The sequence below is a fragment of the Anopheles cruzii genome, chromosome 3, assembly GCF_943734635.1.
Source record: "Anopheles cruzii chromosome 3, idAnoCruzAS_RS32_06, whole genome shotgun sequence".
NCBI classification, from domain to species: domain Eukaryota; kingdom Metazoa; phylum Arthropoda; class Insecta; order Diptera; family Culicidae; genus Anopheles; species Anopheles cruzii.
The window spans coordinates 35,074,883-35,092,022 of NC_069145.1; the positions used below are offsets into that span (position 1 = coordinate 35,074,883).

Here is a 17,140-nt window from a genome sequence, read left to right on the forward strand (position 1 = left end):
TTCTTGAATAGGAACATGGCCCTTGGCGCGAATGAGAATAAGAAGTTTGCCTAACCGCACCTTAATGTAACGCCGGTGGATGGATTGTTCCGAATCCGCGGATCCGAGCCGGATGTCGTCCGGGATCTGACCGACAAAAGCAACGATCGATCGATCGAAGCTGCCGATCGTAGAGAGGGAAACTTGAAAGAGACAGAGACGGAGAGAGAAGAAAGGAACCTCACTTTTCTACTTTCCGGAAGTGCCGGAAAATGGGTGATGATTTGGGTTTTGAGCTGGAAAAGAACGGTAAGGATTAGTTGATGACATTGACTGCTTTATCAAACAATCGTTTTCTTTCTCTCTCTCACTCTCTCTCTCTCTTTCTGTCTGATTCCTTTTGTCTCTTCCACTTCCATACATTTGCTATTTGATGAACAATCCTGATGAAGAACATGGAAGCAAAAGCTGTGTCTATTGGTGGTTCTCGATGGGTATAGCTGAAGCAGGATCAAATACAGAGAAGAGATATCGTATTTATTAAACTAGCTAGTCTAAACATTTCCTTATTGTTCTTACTATGCGTACGCGGAACTTATTATTTTTCATTATAAAATTACAAATTCGTCATTGTAAGTCGACGGGACAGTTCTTATCAGCGCGTCTAATTCAATCACCCTAGTATCCGAAAGTAGTTGTTTCACATCGCCGTGACGCCATAAAGTAAAAAAGGTTTGTATTACATGTATATCTGTACGCCACGTATAAGTATATGATAATATTTCTCATCTTCTTGGGATATTACCATGATACCATACTTGCCCTTGGACATTACATAGTTTTGAAACCTAATTCTTGGCATATTCGGATTGAATAAGGTGAAATTTAACGCAATCGACTAATTTTTAAAGCGAATGAAAAAATTATTATAATTTGCTACCAATTTGAAGGTTTTATGGATTCGTCACATAATTTACGCCTTCTACTTTCTGACGACCATTCAATTCAGTTTTCACAAGAAAAAGGTGAGGAAACAAATTTATCTCTTTCGATGATCACGAGACTTTACTGTTTACCCAATATTTGGTACTTCTCATTGTTTGCGCGCGCCCTCTGTGAGTGAGTAGCAAACTGAGATCCCGCGAGCCGCATAGATAAGCTCACGTTGGTCAGTTTCGTGCGCTTTCTTTCGAAATAATGTACAAGGAGTCATCTTGTATTTATTGGCAACGCGAACAATGAAAATTCGCTCCGAAGACTGCTATGTAAAATTATTAAATTAAATTAAATCTACACTTTACTGTCACTTTTGTTTATACACTTCTTCCTCTCTTTTTTCTCTTCTTCTTTCTTTTGTTTTGACACTTCTTCCTCTCAGCTCATTGCGTAAACAGAGCACTCTTCGATCGGCGGAACCGGTGATTTGGGAATTTCTCCGGGAGACGATTTGATTTTTCTACCACAAGATGGCCCTGTTCCGGCCACTTTTGTCGTCGGTGGTCCCACGATGTGCGTTACTGACTGGCGTTAACGGGCGAGCAATACATCGGTCGGGTGTGTTGTGCAAAGTGGAAGACCGCAAAGCAATGCTGGCTTCGTTGCCCAGCAAAGACGAAGGCACCATCGGAGAGCGGTCAATTGATATCGACACGATGATCGGTTACAACGATGCCGATAGGTAACAACAAACTAAACTACACTTGATGCATTAGCACTGACGTGGGGTGTGTCTGACTGAATAGGAAAGTGAATCTGTTTCCCGATGCCAACACGCCGTCCACACTGTTCAACGGAGTGCCATTCAACGATATTCCAATCTGCGCCATACGCGTGTCGCCGAACAATACGATCATCAGCATCACCGATGCCAAAGGAGTGCCACAGTTTATCCGTTCGTGTGGCATCGAAGGGTTCAAAAACACGCGCAAAGGCACCAACATTGCCGCACAGGCCACGGCCATCAGCATCAGCAACAAGGCGCTCGAGCGTGGCTACAAAACGGTTCGCGTTACCGTGCGCGGCCTGGGCCCGGGACGGATGGTAATGCCTTACTTCCGCCTAATATGTGGATTCTGCTGTGACGATACTGATCATGCTTTTACATTTTTCAGTCCGCCATCAAGGGCCTGGAGATGGCAGGTTTGAACATTATCTCGATCACCGACACGACGCCCGTCTCGTGGAATCCGCCGCGCCCTAGAAAACAACGAAAGCTGTAACTGTCCATGGTTGTTGCACGTGTACGGAAAATATAGATCGTTCTTTACGTCCGTTTCATCGGGAAACCTAACTTACGAAGCGACGAATGTTGTGCTTTGGGTTTCATTTTATTAAAACGTACACAGTAACCCTAGGAAACATTTCTTCTAAATTGATTCCTCCCAATGGAAGTAGGAAGATTGCATGTGCGACTCTTCACAAAAACTAGTGTAACTCACACCGGAAACGACAATGAGTCCGAGATTAGTTCGAGCGTGGTTCCATCGGTCTTATACACGGTATAAGACACACCGATAGACACCCCAGAACAAGTTCGATGTCCCGCCAGTGGTTAACGTTTCGGGAAAGTTCGGGTTTTTGCAATCGGATACCCGCTACGTATAAACAGGGAAGGCAACCTAGAGGCAGGGACGTGTATCGCGAGTTTTCGATACCGGAAAATCGTCCTGTTGTGTGTTTTTTTACTCCGGAAGCCTCTCTCTCTATATGCTTTCTCGCCTACTTTTGCTCCCGTTCACTATTCTACAGTACGTTTGGTTGGTTGCGTTGGTATTTATGCGTTGGTTCTTCTCGACTGCTACGATTGAACGGAATGTCGTCGAGGAATTTGGAAGCTCAAAAAATTGCACGTTTTCGCCCGTAACCTGGGGAAACGCGCGTCGTGCTGCTGCGTTCGCAGGGAGCCCCTTGGTTCTGCATGGTTTGTCAGATTCGTTTCTAGATCGACAGCTCGGTTAGGTGACAGCGCGGGAAGACGATACATTAAGAAGACGCTACATTAAGACGATACATTAAGTGGGCGCATAATTGCTGTCTCTTGTGTCATAATTTCGAACTGGGCGTTCGACGAACGACCGGTGGGCAGGGTGCAATTGGCACGGGTGGTAACGAACACTGTTCGGCAGGGGTTCGGGAGGTCGTGTCGTCGTCGTCGTTTGCGTCTCCGTGGGATGGCATCGAGGCGTTATTCGCCATCACAGCCGGCGTCGGGCTGCTGTTCGATGAAGTAGGCGAAACGATTGCCGACATGAAGCAGGTGAAGCGCTTCTTTACCAATCGCACCAACGGACAGTCATCGGTGGGCGACGAGTTGAGGGACGCTTTCCGTTTGCTTTTACTAGTACACGGCGCGACGGTTAGGGTATTTTTGTTGCTTCCAACCGAACAGCTGCGTTTGTGACTCTTCGGCTGCTGGCTGCGATCTTTCTCTTGGCTCCGTTTCGACCGGCGACAGGAAAGTACGCGACGCGTTAGTCCACATTGGAGCACCCCTCCCGGACCACCACCACGGCCGAGACAAACCCGGGGCGAAGGAGCCGGTGGTATCGTCGTTGGTTGGGGTGGTGCCGACTGAGGTTCTGCGACCAGCCATACGTCAGGAGGTGGTGCCCCTTCGGGTGGGACACTTTGCGGATCCAACGCCACCGTGCTGCCCGCGGCCTCCTTATCACATTCCCCTTGACTAGAATCGGTATCCATGGCAAACTGTTCCTCGTCCTCCTCACTGACTGGTTCCGCCGTTCCGCCATCTCTAGGACCCCCCCGGCCGCCTCCTGCTCCAGACCCACCGGCACCAGCACCACCACCACCAGCTCCGGAAGATGAGGGCGGAGAGGATGAAGAGTCTGGGGCGGCCGGTGGTCGGCCACCGGAGTTGTTGCGCTTCTCCTCACCCAGGTTCAAGCTTTCCATGTAGCTGGAGATGCACGATGGCGTGTAGATGACCGCAGATGCGTGCCCGCTCCGGCCCGACGTCAGCGGGGTACCTTCGTCCCACACGTCCCGCACCGGATCATACACCTCGACGATGGTCAGAAAGTCCTGCCCATCGTAGCCTCCGATCGCGTACAGCCGACCGTCGAGCACGGTCAGCGAGAGAGCGCTACGGGCTATCCGCACCGGGGCCACCATCTCCCAGCACTGCTGCTCCGTGTCGTACCGCTCGACCGATGCCAGCTGCCTCGTCCCATCGAACCCACCGACCACGTAAATGTACTGGTGCAAGGCGGCAACACCGGCCCCACTGCGACCGTAGCACATCGGCGGAACCGGTGTCCAGGCGTTATTCTCCGGATGGTAACACTCTACCGACGCGAGCCGCGTTTTGCCGTCGAAGCCACCAAACGCGTACAGTAGCCGATTGACGACGGCCACTCCGACGCCCAGCCGCTTCGCTTGCATCGGTTGCACCAGTGTCCAGCGATCCGTTTCCGGATCGTAACTGGGGGGGAAAAAAGACGACCGTCAATATCGATCGGGTCCTCCCAATTGGGCCGCTTAGGTACTTACTATTCGACCGTGTTGTGATAGTCCGAGCCGGACGAACCACCGACCGCGTAAAGCAGCTCGTCCATCACCACCACACCGACACGGTTCCGTGGCACGGACATCGGTGAACAGGGGCGCCACGTTTCCGTCACCGGATTGTACCGATCGACCCAGTCCGAGTCGTAGGACGAACCGGGAGAATTGTTTCGCCCACCGACCGCATAGAAAGTGCCCTTGAGAAAGGCCGCCCCAAGCCCGGAACGCGGAACCGTCAGCTTCGGCAGCGTCAGCCACACCTTGTCGTCCACATTGTAACCCTCGAGCATGTCCAGCGAGTGCTTGTAGTAGCCGCCGGCGACGAAAATCATGCGCGTCGTGTTGGGTTTGCGCTCCCGAACGGCCGGTCGTTTGTGGAGCGTCAAGTCCTGAAAGATCTTGGCCAGGTACTCGCGGCAACCGGGCGCCTTTCGCAGTACCTCGCAGTTCTTCATCTGCTCTTTCAGGAAGCTGGGCGTGAGCAGCTGACAGCGAACGGCCGAAAGGATGTGCTCCATCCGCGGGTACCGATTCTCCTCGTCGTACTTGACCCACTTCAGCACCGCATCGTACACATCCCGTTCGCCCTGTACATTCAGCTCGTCCTTCCGGATCAGACATATCAGCTGGATCATGGAGAGCTGTAGGAACTCTTCCTCGCGGCAGATCTAAGCAGGAATCGGAGAAGCAGAGGTCTTTACGGGGCACCAAAAACACCGGTGCGGGCACGCGGTTACTTACTTGCGTAAAATTACGTTCGATGAACTGGTTCGCCTTCTGGCGCAGCGTTTCGCAGCCGTGTTGCTCGGCAAAGTTCGCGATACCGATTGCGTTGGTTGGGTCGAGCTGGCGCTCCAGAAACTCACAGCACGCGTCTATCACATTCGGCACCTGGAACATGGTGGCCGCCGGCAGCAACTGGCAAACGGTCAGCTCCGTTACTCGGATGTGGCCGGTGTACATGAAAAACAGAATCCGGGCCATCGCCGTCGGGCAGACGCCCTGCAGCTTCACCCGTGTCATCTCGCACTCTTTCAGGCCGCCCGTAAACATGGCCTTGAAGTAGGGGCTGGCGGCGGACAGGACGACCTTGTGGGCGTCGAACGTTTCCTGTTCCACCTCCAGCACCACGTCCGTCAGCATGTGGTGGGATCGCATCATGAACATCATTTTGAGCACTTCGCGGGGAAAGTTCGATATGAAGAAGGTCATATCGCCGAGATCCTCCTTGGGTGCGATGCCGCCACTGTGCAGACCACTGGACGCGCTGCCATCTGCCCCGGTCAGAGAGCATCCCCCTGGCACACTCTGGCCGGCTGTCATGTGAACACGTTCAACTCCGGCGGCTCCACCGACTAGGTTCGGTCCGCCGCTGCCGAAACAATCGGCATAGCCAGCGGAGGCCGCTTCCATGGCAGACAACGACGTCCGGTTTGCTATCCAATCCGGGGACTGTGAACGAAACAATGAGAAACTATGCGTCAGACGAAACAAATCATTATCTCTCCGTTGCTCGGTCAATCTAGTATGGATTGTGCGGTCGCGGTATTCGGCATTAATCATCAACTGTACACTCACTACTTCGAATAAAATATATTGGGCCATCTTTTTACGCTAGCTTTTACTGAACCCTCAAATGAACCAATGAAAGAACGGCCGACGTAAGAAGATGGAGTTGGCTCTCTGTTTCGAGGGCAGGACCACTCGGCGTTTGGTAGTTGACGGATAAGTGAGTAGTATCATTTTTGGAAAAATAAATATTTCTTCCCCGAAAATTTCATTCCGCCCAAAGTTTAGTTTTGAAAATTCACACAAAGGTTCATTAGAACCGACATGCTTACTTGGATTGACAATGTTGGCAGTTTATTTTTTCTGATCATGACTACGACGAAAATGGAACATTGTCGTTTGGCGAAGATTAAAAAACCACGAAGTACTGTTCAGATTATAATCTTTTTAGAGGAAAATTAAGTAAATGGATAAATCGTTGGTCAGATCCGTAGGATTTATAATGCATTCGCATTGTTTATGAATGTGTTATACACATTACATTTACAGTAATAACATTTTTTATCAATGGCTTTCAACCGTTACCAATTGGCTGAAACCGAAAGCTCAAAGTCGTCACGAGCCTCACCTATGTAGGGTCAAAGGTGAGCACTAATAGCGACATGCGGCAGCGACGGCGGATGGGAGCTAGCAGTTTGAAGCAACTATTTCGCTCACATCTCGCGTTGAGACCGTCGAAGCTGGGGCTATACAGAACCTTCAGGGCTGACATACGCATCTGTGACATGGACTCTGTTCAAAACTTACGAAACCCTCTTAGTCGCATTCGATAGGAAGATGCTCAGATTCGAGATTTGGTCCTGTCCGTGCGAAGACCACACTATCTATCAGTGTATACGTCTCGTCAGGCTTCTATTGGGTCATCATGTCATGAAAATGGTGGACGACGAACCATCCCGCAAGGTCTCCTCAGGGCGTTCAGATGGACCCAGGGAGCGTGGTAGGGTTCACAACGGTATGTAAAGGAACGTAACGAGCTGATGCACGAAGGCGCACGATCGCGATCGATGGAAGGAATCTCTGTGGCAGACCAGGACAACTCGACCGATCTAATTTTTGGCTTCTTCGAGCAGACGAGAGCGCCAATCGACCATGAGGTCAGCCCATGAGTAATCAAACGGAACAGATAAAGGTTGATGTGGAGAGAGTAAAGTGGGGAAAACCAGAGCGGCAATGATGAACATTCCGTTGGCTTAAAGCGTTACCCATGTTCCGACGGTCTGGACCGATGATTCTTCTTTTCATCTGTCATCACGAACGAATGCAAAGACAAGGCTTCGATGCAATTTAAAATTTTGCGTACTTTTTGTTTGGAGAAAGTGCAATTAACGACACCGCATTCAAAAAATGCAAAAAGAAAGAGCCACTAGAGTGGAAGCAAGGTAACAGCTATTTAAACTCAAAAAGTGCCTTCACAATCCAGCCTAGTTTCAATCGTACCCAATATCTGCCCGGCAAATGCAATTGTGTAAACAATGTCTTCGTAGGTTGTCATTTTTTGCATGTGTCTTAACCACGGAAGGTTTTTCGTCTGTGGAAAGGAGTTTTTGTCTTGAGACAGATTGCATTTTTGGGTTAGCATTTTTTTAGTCCACCACATCAACTTTAGGTAATCTTAGAAACCGAGCCGAAGCGAAAAATTGAACGAAGCAATGGATAGGATCAAACTGACTCAAATCTTCGAATCTAAGGAATCTAAAAATTGCCTGAGAGTTTACAACAAGCTATTTCTAAACAAATAGTGCCTTGTGTGGATCAATGGAGTCGATAAAGTAGTCAATGGCAACAAAGAGCTTCTAGTGAACCGGTGAACTACTGTTTTGTATTGAACTTTTTTACGTCCCTTCGAAAAGTAGACGGTTGGTTCAAGTAGTACTGCTTTCATCTCTTTTTAGTAACTGTTTCATCCATGTTACTGCTTAATTCGTGTATTCGGCTATGGGCTCTTCGCCAACTTTGATTAGTGTTAGTTCTAAATTCTCAGTTATGTTGTCAATCAGGCTACCTTGCCCGTTGAACCGTTGTTTTTCTTATAATAAATACTTCAGATATTAGAACAACTCATCCACCTTCATTTTAGCCGAGGGCCATCGTCATCGATTTAAGGTTTGTGACGATTCTTCTCGCATTTTGGCGTCCATTCGCATCCCTCCCGGTACCAGAGAGAGCTCGTGTAATCAGCACCAAAGCTCTGCGCTGGGAAACGGGAGTGCTAAACAGGATGTATGGAAAGAGTGGACGTGGTTTCCTTTTTTCGCTCTTATCAGAGCAGCAACTTCTGCCATGGGCGATGGGCGCGTTTGAGCCTCAAAATCGGTACCGGAGCGGAAGGTCACCGCGCGACGAAGAAACGCAGATGGTGGCAACGAACGGCGCAGAGAGCTTAAATCGTGCGTTGTCATCGTGCGATGTGTGTGTCGTGTGACGTACAGTCGCGGGGTCTTTTGTTTGTTTTACCGTAGAATCCCCCTACTTCCGCGCCCGTTGCGCTTTTGACGCACTTCCATGGGGATCCACTATCAGTTTCCATCACGGATTGGTCTACGCCCGGTGCACCGGGGAGTTTCACTGGGACACTTTTGTGATCGTTTTGTTGCTCGCGAAAGCATCGCACAGGAACTGAAACTGTCACTTTCAATGCAAGCCAATACGTTAATCAGCTAATGTCGGGTTATTGTTGCTAATACTGGAAAATACGCTGCACGGCTGGTATGTTCCCTCACTTAGAACACAACAAGGATCGTGCTTTCAACTTCACATACATTCGTTGACTTTTCGTTTGCGAAACGGAGCTACAGATAATGTTTTCCGTGGATGGCGTTCGATTTTTTGTTTCTTTTCAGTCACAAAAACAGTACGCACGACGAGATAGTATGCTCGATGTGAGAGTCGCGCAAACGTAATCAAACACTGCTCCTTCCTCAAGTCCTTGAGCCGCGGCCTTGAACTGGGCGCGGGAACGAAGCGTGGATCAAGCGCAGTTCCTCACGGTCACAGCTCTGCCACGTTCATTGGCTCCACTTTCTAATCAACGGATCCATCGATCGATCGATCGATCGACGTTGATTCTCCTATTCTCTTTCTCTGTTTCTCTATTTCTCTCTCTCTCTCTCTCTCTCTCTCTCTGTCTCTCTGTCTCTCTGTCTCTCTCTCTCTCTCTCTCTTTCCTTTACGATTTCTGGCCATGTGTCTTTTATTGCCACGTGTTTTAATCGCTTATCGCTGCACAACGTTACCTTGTAACAATTCTTAACACAGTTCATCATTGCTGCTGTTAGGAACGGCATTCGTCTCCACACCCCGGCCATAGTCACTAGTTTCGCTCATTTTTGTTTGTGCTATCGCCACCGTCTCATCAACACCCCGGCGATAACCCGATAACTATCGAGATAGGGCGTTTCGGTGAACAAATCGGTTTGCGTCGCGATTCACCAGTCTGTGTTTTGCTCCTGAGCGAGATGCTACGTGCAATCGAAGAATGAGCGTGTTTCCGCGAAATGATTCAATTTTTTACACCCTATCAGCGCCCATAACAACACACTCGACGCCCGAACCATTGGGCGAACTGACAGAAAGTGCCTTACTTGAGGCGGACGCTACAGGACGCAATCGGACGTTTCGTCTGCCTCTAGTTTTGCATAATGACCTCACAGTTGATATTATGTTTTTTTTTTCATTAGTTGAACAAAATGCCACGGCTTTCGAGTCACGAATTCCTGCCTTAGTGTCCTGCTAAGATCCTGCGGTGTTAGAAATATTAGGTTGGCTAAAAAGAAATCGAATTTTTTGCGTGAATTTCAAAACTTGATTAAAGATGCTTTCAATTATCCGATTTGCGTCAAATATGCACTATTTTTTGGAAATTTGATTGCCTTTTTAAAAAAAACCTTCAGATTGCCTCTCTTGTAGAAGGCTTAGTCTTTATTGGCGAAAAACTTGAGCATTCCGTTTTCACAAACCCTTTTTTGATCTCAGTTTTTTATCACTCAGGAAATTTTGTAATGCGCGGAAAAGGTGTCAATCGCTTGGTGAAAAGTCCGGACTATGCGGTGGATACATCAAAATGTCTCAACCAAGCTCCCGGACACTTACTAAAGACGTGCGTAACATTTCGTTGTCCTGATGGAACACAACACCTCTTCCGTTGGCCGATTCTGGCCATTTCTGGCCAATCGCTAGCTTCAAACGGTGCAGTTATTGACAGTAAAGATTTGAATTTAGTGTTTGACCACACGGCAGCAACTCATAATAAACGGTTCCTTTCTAGTAACAGCATATACCCAGTAGACCTTACTGGCCGTAAGTCCTGGTTTGGCCACTGGTTAAGCTGCTTCACCACGCTTAGACCAGGATCATTTTCATACAGTATTGTCGTATTTATCCCATTCCTCATCCCCAGTACCCATCTGTTTAAGAAATGGTTCGATTTCATTCCGTTTTGCCAAAACTTCGCAGATGGCAATTTGATCTATCACTTTTTTGTGTTGATTGGTGTGACACCGAAACATCGAGCTTCTTTGTGAATCCAGCTTTGTGCAAATGACTTAAACCTATTTGATAGTTAATTTTCAGCTCCTGACCGATGCTCTGACTACTCCGCTCCTGATCGATGCATGCCGATCAACTTTGATCATTTCTGTGATTTGGTCGAAATTTTCGATAACGGGTCTGCCTGGGCGAGGTGCATCTTTAACATCAATAAAAACCGAAACGGGTCAACGAAACCAAAATTACACATTACTAGCTTTTAAAGTATCGGCACCATAATCACCATGCACAATTTCAGCAGCCTTGCTTGAATTTTCACCTTTTTCGAAGAATAACTGTAAAATGTACTGAATTTTCTCTTAGTTGACCTCCATTGTTAACACCCTGTTAACAACTCACAAACGAATGGAACAAACAAAAAACAATGAAAGCATTTAAGTGTATCAGCCTTTCAAACGAGCCTGGACTTGAAACTGTACGATCGATACTTCACGAGATATCGATCACTAAAGGCATCCATCGTGAAAAACATGGATTTCTTTTTAGCCAACCCAACATTATACGTTCTGCCACGGGTTAACTGCGACTTCTTGAATCGACAAATTTCAGTGAGTGTCACCATTTGTTTCAACAGGAGCGATAGTGTGACCTTTTAACCAGTACGACAGCCTATCACCTACAGCTGCTCCAATGCTGTTGATGTGACATTTCACTGTATAATTTTGAGTTCTACATTCATTCATGTTCTTCATTTACAAACAGACGCATGCAGCGTATGCCCATCGAAGCACCAGCACCAGTAGATGCAGATGAGGATCATTTCCCACACGTGCTACGCCAAAAAACACCACAAACGGTCAGTTATCTGAACCCACTCACCGGCCAGACAGATTGCGCAGAAACGATCACCGGGCGACTTGCGGTCGGATCTGGCCAGCGTTCGCAGCACATTCGGAGGCACACCTGCACCTTTTGCCGGTAGTAGAAATCAGTCGAGGCACATCCGGGGAAAGGATTGTTTGGCAAATGCTTTGTGGGCAAAATCAACCTGTTTGGCGTGAATTGGTTGATTGCCTCGCACGGTCCGCACCGTTTGCTGTGAAGTTTCGCATTACACTGGAACCTCAATCTGACCCCTCCACCGTTACATTGCGCTATCTACGGAGCGCGGCAGTGCTGCGGCGCGAGAAGTTTATCAGCCCCACAGTTCTGCAATGAACGAACTTTGCTTATCACGGCCGCTCGGGCACGCAGCGTGCGATAATGTTAGATAAAAAGGCGATAAAAAATGATAGCATCATCATTAGATTTAGGTTTTAAGTACCTTCTCATGGTGGTGATAGATCGCCCCGCCGACCAGATGTCATTTCTGTAGATCACTCCAATTAGTTTGGAGCAGAAAACGAAGGGGAGGCTTTCAACGGCAATTATGCACTGTTTGGAGTGTTTTGAAAATAAGATTCATTCCTAGGTTCCTAGCACTTCGGGATATCGTTGACGACGATTAGGTTACCGATTATTACTAGAAATTTTTTTTCTGGTGCGGTTAGGAAGACTGCAATAACAAATACTGAAAAGCTTCAATAAGCAGCGCAACAGCATGTCTAAAGTGGTCTCAAACCGACGTTCTTATCTGTGAATTGTCATACGTAAAGGCATACATTGTACTGAGAATTAACATTCACTTTCGAGCTTCTACTTCCTTCATTTACGACACTTTTTTAGTTGAGTACCGAGTGTACTGAGCGTTTTTGTGTTTGTAGTTATGTTTTCGCATGTGTGCCTTATCCTCCCAATTGGTGCAAGTCATGCTGAATCGAGCTTCTTGGTCAACAAGCGAGCGACGGCCAATCGCAACAACAGACCAACAGCTCCACTCCATCGTACATTTATCCGACGCGGCACACACGCTTAACACGAGGATCTTCAGTCCGTCCATCAGGAAGTGTCGAACATTAACAATGTGTGAAGTAATGATTGTCGTTATATTATTATATCAGGTTACTTTTAGATTTAATGCAAATATATCAAGCCTAACTATTATGTATCAAAGAGTTCAGTAACAGAACATGAAAACAGAACATCGGAAGGAATACAAGTTCAATTTTTCTATCTTTTACTGTTCCTCAACAACAAAATGGATATAAGATTTGGTTTCAAATGTATACTATCTAAGTTTGTTTAGTACAAAACCATAATCACACAGATATTCTACGAAGAGTTTGTGTTGTGTTGTCATGTGGAGTAGAGTAAAGGCAAGAAAGCCAGAAAAAGGATAAAACTTGTACGATCGCGCTAGGAACACTGCTGGTGGTATGGCGTAATAATTTGCCGGTCATCTTGGATCCTAAAAATAGGCCACTGTAGTACCAAGTGCGACCAAGTCACTCGAGCCAGACGGTAGGTTATTTTTTTCACAAAAATGTGTAAACATTTCACAGTGAGCATGAATCACAGCAACAAAGTAAAAGTAAGATTTGCTTGTAACAACAAAGTAGCAGTTTATAATGTGGAAGCATTTACGTAGAGAACAACGACAAGATCGACGGCGATCCATGAAATGGAACAACGTTTCGCTACCATACATAACGTTTGGCAAAAAAGACAGTTACATTTCTGTCAAGCTGTCAATTTATACTGAAATAAAATGAAATGCCTTATGCTTGAGTATTGAACAATTATGTTTGAACTACAAAGGGAAAAAATAAAGTCGAATTTAGTTCAAATGATCAAATATCTCAAGTGTACAGGGAGCCTCCTCATCATGATCCATACTATTTAAATGTTAAACAACTCCGCCATTTTTCAGTCGATTTTAACAACTGTACAAGATTTTTTTAGGGTATAGCATGCCGTTTATTGACAACTCACTCAAAATATCAGGTTGGCTAAAAAGTAATCCATTATTTTTTCGGTAGATGCCTTTAGTGATCGATATCTTGTGAAGTATCGATCGTACAGTTTCAAGTCTAGGCTCGTTTTAAAGCAGATACTTTACACTTTAAACAATTCTTTCATTGTTCTTTGTTTGTTCTATTCGTTTGTGAGTTACATGGTGTTAACAATGGAGGTTAACGCGGAGAAAATTCAGTACATTTTACATTTTTTGTCCGATAAAGGCGAAAACTCAAGCTAGGCCACTGAAATTTTGAATGGTGTTCATGGTGCCGATACTCTAACAGCTAGCTGGGTGAAATTTTGGTTTCGTTCACACGTTTAAGTTATTTTTGATGTTAAAGCCTAGGCAGACACGTCATCGAAAATGTCGATAAAATCACAGAAATACCCTAAGTTGATCGGCATGTTAGTAATCAGAGCATCGGCCAGGAGCTAAAGATCAATCATCGAATAGCTTAAAGCCATTTGCGTAAAGCTGGATTCACAAAGAAGCTCGATGTTTGGGCGCCACCCTATTTACATAAAAAAACATGATGGCCATCGGCACAGTTTTGGCCCAACGGAATGAAATCGAACCATTTCTTAAGCGGATGGGTACTGGGGATGAAAAATGGGTCCTTTTACGACAATATTGTGTGAAATCGGTCTTGGTCTAAGCGTGGTGAAGCAGCTTCACCTGTGGCCAAACCAGAAATAACGGCTAGGAAAGTTCTAATGGGTATATGGTGGGACTTGAAAGGAATCGTTTATTATGAGTTGCTTCCGTTTAGCCAAACACTAAATTCAGATCTCTACTGTCAATTACTGCACCATTCGAAGATAGCAATTGACCAGAAACGACCAGAATCGGTCATCGGAAGAGGTTTTGTGTTCCACCAGGACAACGAAATGTTACGGTCGTCTTTAGTGACTCGCCAGAAAGTCCGGGAGTTTGTTTGGGATGTTTTAATGCATCCACCGTATAGTTCGGACTTTGCACTAAGCGATTGACACCTTTTTCGCGCATTAAAAAATTTCCTGAGTGATGAAAAACTGAGATCAAAAAAGGATTGTAAAAATGAATCGCTCTAGTTTTTCACCAATAACGACTAAGTCTTTTATAAAAGAGGCATGATAAGCCTATCTTTGAAAAGACAACAAATTTTCCAACAAAACGGTACATATTTGACGTAAATCGGACCATCGGAAGTATCTTTAATAATGTTTTGAATCTCACCCAAAAATAATGGATTACTTTTTAGCCAGCCTTATATAATATCGACAAAATGACCGCTTCCATTAGACACACAAAAAGCGGCCCTTTTCCAGGCATTTTTCATTGTTTTTGACAACAATTTCCGCTGTGATGTTAGCTTTCAGTTCTTCGATGATCTTCGGTTGACTGGCATACACCTTACTCTTCAGATAACCCCACAGAAAGAAGTCAGAAGAAATTCGGCAACAATAAGCACGTACAGTTTTCACAGTGTTCACAGTTGATCGATTATTTTCAATGTATAGCGCTACAATTTCAGTCCCGCGTTTTTTTACGTTCAACGTAGGCAGTAGTTCGACATTGGAAATCATAGGTCGCTATTATACCTGTGCCTACTATTTTTCACTATGCTTTTTGTAATCTTTTTAAAAACAAAAAAATTGTTTAGTGTACACATCGTTCCTCCGGTCGGTGTGTTGAAGCGTGTAACCACAAATGTTTCAAATCACATGGACAGATTGATAAACACAATAAAAAGAATGTCCGACAACAACAGCTGAGCGAAAGACTAAAATCCAGGCTGAGATGCACACCACCAAAAGGACTTATCCGCGAACAGACCGCACACACCGGCAAAACTTTGGTATCGGAACCGTTCGCTCAATCGGTTTAGCCGAGGACCGTCAACAGCAACGTAGGCGCGCGTATGCGATGGGGATGCGTAAATGGTGGTGGCGGCTGATTTTGTGGGCAGTTTTGCTGAATCACGCTGATCGATCGCGCACTCAACGGCGTAAGCGAACGGCGGCCACACCGCAACTCAGGTTAACAGTCGCACCCCGCTGCTAGAAAAGACAGCTGAGTGGAATTTCAGTCAGATGCAAAGTTAAGGTCCTTTGCTCAGATGATCTTTATTTGACAGTGCACGTGCACGATCAGTGATAATAATCAGTCATCCAAATGGAAAGTGCGCGATATAATTATAAGAAAGTTTGCCTTTCACATCCGCGTCATTAGCAGTTTGAGTAATCAAACTGTTCATTTTTCGTGCCCCCTTCTACCGAAGATAAGATAACGTAGTAGGCAGAGAACTAAGTATCGAATGCTTGATGTTTTTAGGATGCCAGTGGACGGACACAGCCGCCACAACTTTAGCTTTTCCACTCGAACGCTCGGAAAATTGCTTTTAAACTTTACTTTTACTAAAAAAAAGGGATGAATGCTTCGATCGTAAGGGTTCCCTTCGATAGTATCATCTTGTGGCGCCCGTGATCTACACGTGATCAGGACCTGCACGTGATCACGATAACGGCCGGACTGTGCGTTCGTGTGAATCCCGGAACATCCCCTCGGACAGCAGGAAACCACAGCGATACTTTTCTGCCACCTATTCGCAAGAACGATAACCGAAATTTTAACTGTGTACACCATTGCAGCAGAGCAACCGCTTTTCGCGCCACACGACTACATTTAAAGAGCTAATCGTGCTGATTCATTGCTTAGCTACGTAAACTAGAGATGAAGTTCCGAGCTGGGCGATTAATAACAGCGGCGCACTCTGCAGGGCGAAGCACATTTTCCGTGTAACAATCTTTCGGCTATCTACGGGCGCTCCTAGTATACGTTGTCATATTTAACCGGATGGTCTTTCCCGTTCACAATCGCATTCCACAGCACGAGTGACGCTCCGTCTTTTCTTGCACGACGGCGTTTGTTTACAATAACAGGTGGGAAGTTTGTGTGGACAATGAACGAAAGACAAGCCGTTGTTGGATGACGTTGCAAGAAACGGAATTGAACTACTTTATTTTCATCATTTACATAACCCAAGAGTTGTTCGCTTCTCAGAGAAAGCATTGTGTGTGTTACAAACGGCAGTGACTTTTTGTGGTCTGCAGAGAGCGAACGAACGTATGTTCTCTAATACCTTCGCACAGCAACAGCGACGACCCCGCGCAATCGACTGTTTCGTCCGCCCGCGGGTTGTTGGGTTTACTTACGGAGCAAGCTTGTGTATCGGTCGTGCGAACAATTACGCACCGCGTGTGCCCGCCTTGAAGTTGAGGAGCAAAAAAACTATGCTCACGCACACACCACTAGCAGGTTTTCCGCCAAGCCCGGAGAGATGATGTGCACTCTGCTTAGTCGGATGTGCTTGACTATAGATTGCCTGTCCGTGCCGTGCTTACTGGCAATCGCGCACACTTGGCAGCTGATTCAAAGTGCAATATCACCATCAATTCCGCAATCGATTCTGGTCACTTTTGCTTTTGCCACCATCTCACTTCCTCTTTTTCCAGCCTGCTACCATCGACATCACGTACACTAACTTTCACGCACGTTGTTGCACAAATGACACAAACACGTTACACCCTAGCACTAGCCGCGGGACACACCAACCCGCGCTGGGAACAGTGCTACAACTTACACGAACTTTTGCCACAATAGACAGGCGAAAAACTTATTTACAACATCTACCAGGAACGA

General features: G+C 46.3%; 2 protein-coding genes across 3 annotated transcripts; one reads left to right on the forward strand and one right to left on the reverse strand.

The window, feature by feature from the left end:
* The first annotated feature begins 1,362 nt into the window (after positions 1 to 1,362).
* Positions 1,363 to 2,207, forward strand: LOC128272558 (28S ribosomal protein S11, mitochondrial). 2 transcript variants are annotated; one of them, XM_053010384.1, is made up of 3 exons: positions 1,363 to 1,657; positions 1,722 to 2,019; positions 2,091 to 2,207. In XM_053010384.1, exons 1-3 carry the CDS (start codon positions 1,446 to 1,448, stop codon positions 2,196 to 2,198), a joined length of 618 nt encoding a protein of 205 aa, XP_052866344.1. In that variant the 5' UTR covers positions 1,363 to 1,445; the 3' UTR covers positions 2,199 to 2,207. The 2 variants fall into 2 exon arrangements, with proteins under 2 accessions (XP_052866344.1, XP_052866345.1); XM_053010385.1 differs by having other exon boundaries at positions 1,363 to 1,637; positions 1,717 to 2,019.
* Positions 2,208 to 2,392: 185 nt separating this feature from the next.
* LOC128271399 (kelch-like ECH-associated protein 1B) lies at positions 2,393 to 16,756 on the reverse strand. The gene is made up of 4 exons (XM_053008894.1): positions 16,654 to 16,756; positions 5,245 to 5,955; positions 4,489 to 5,171; positions 2,393 to 4,420 (listed from the first exon to the last, which is right to left on the reverse strand). The coding sequence occupies exons 2-4, from the start codon at positions 5,914 to 5,916 to the stop codon at positions 3,022 to 3,024; spliced, it is 2,754 nt and encodes a 917-aa protein (XP_052864854.1). The 5' UTR covers positions 5,917 to 5,955; positions 16,654 to 16,756; the 3' UTR covers positions 2,393 to 3,021.
* Positions 16,757 to 17,140: the final 384 nt, after the last annotated feature.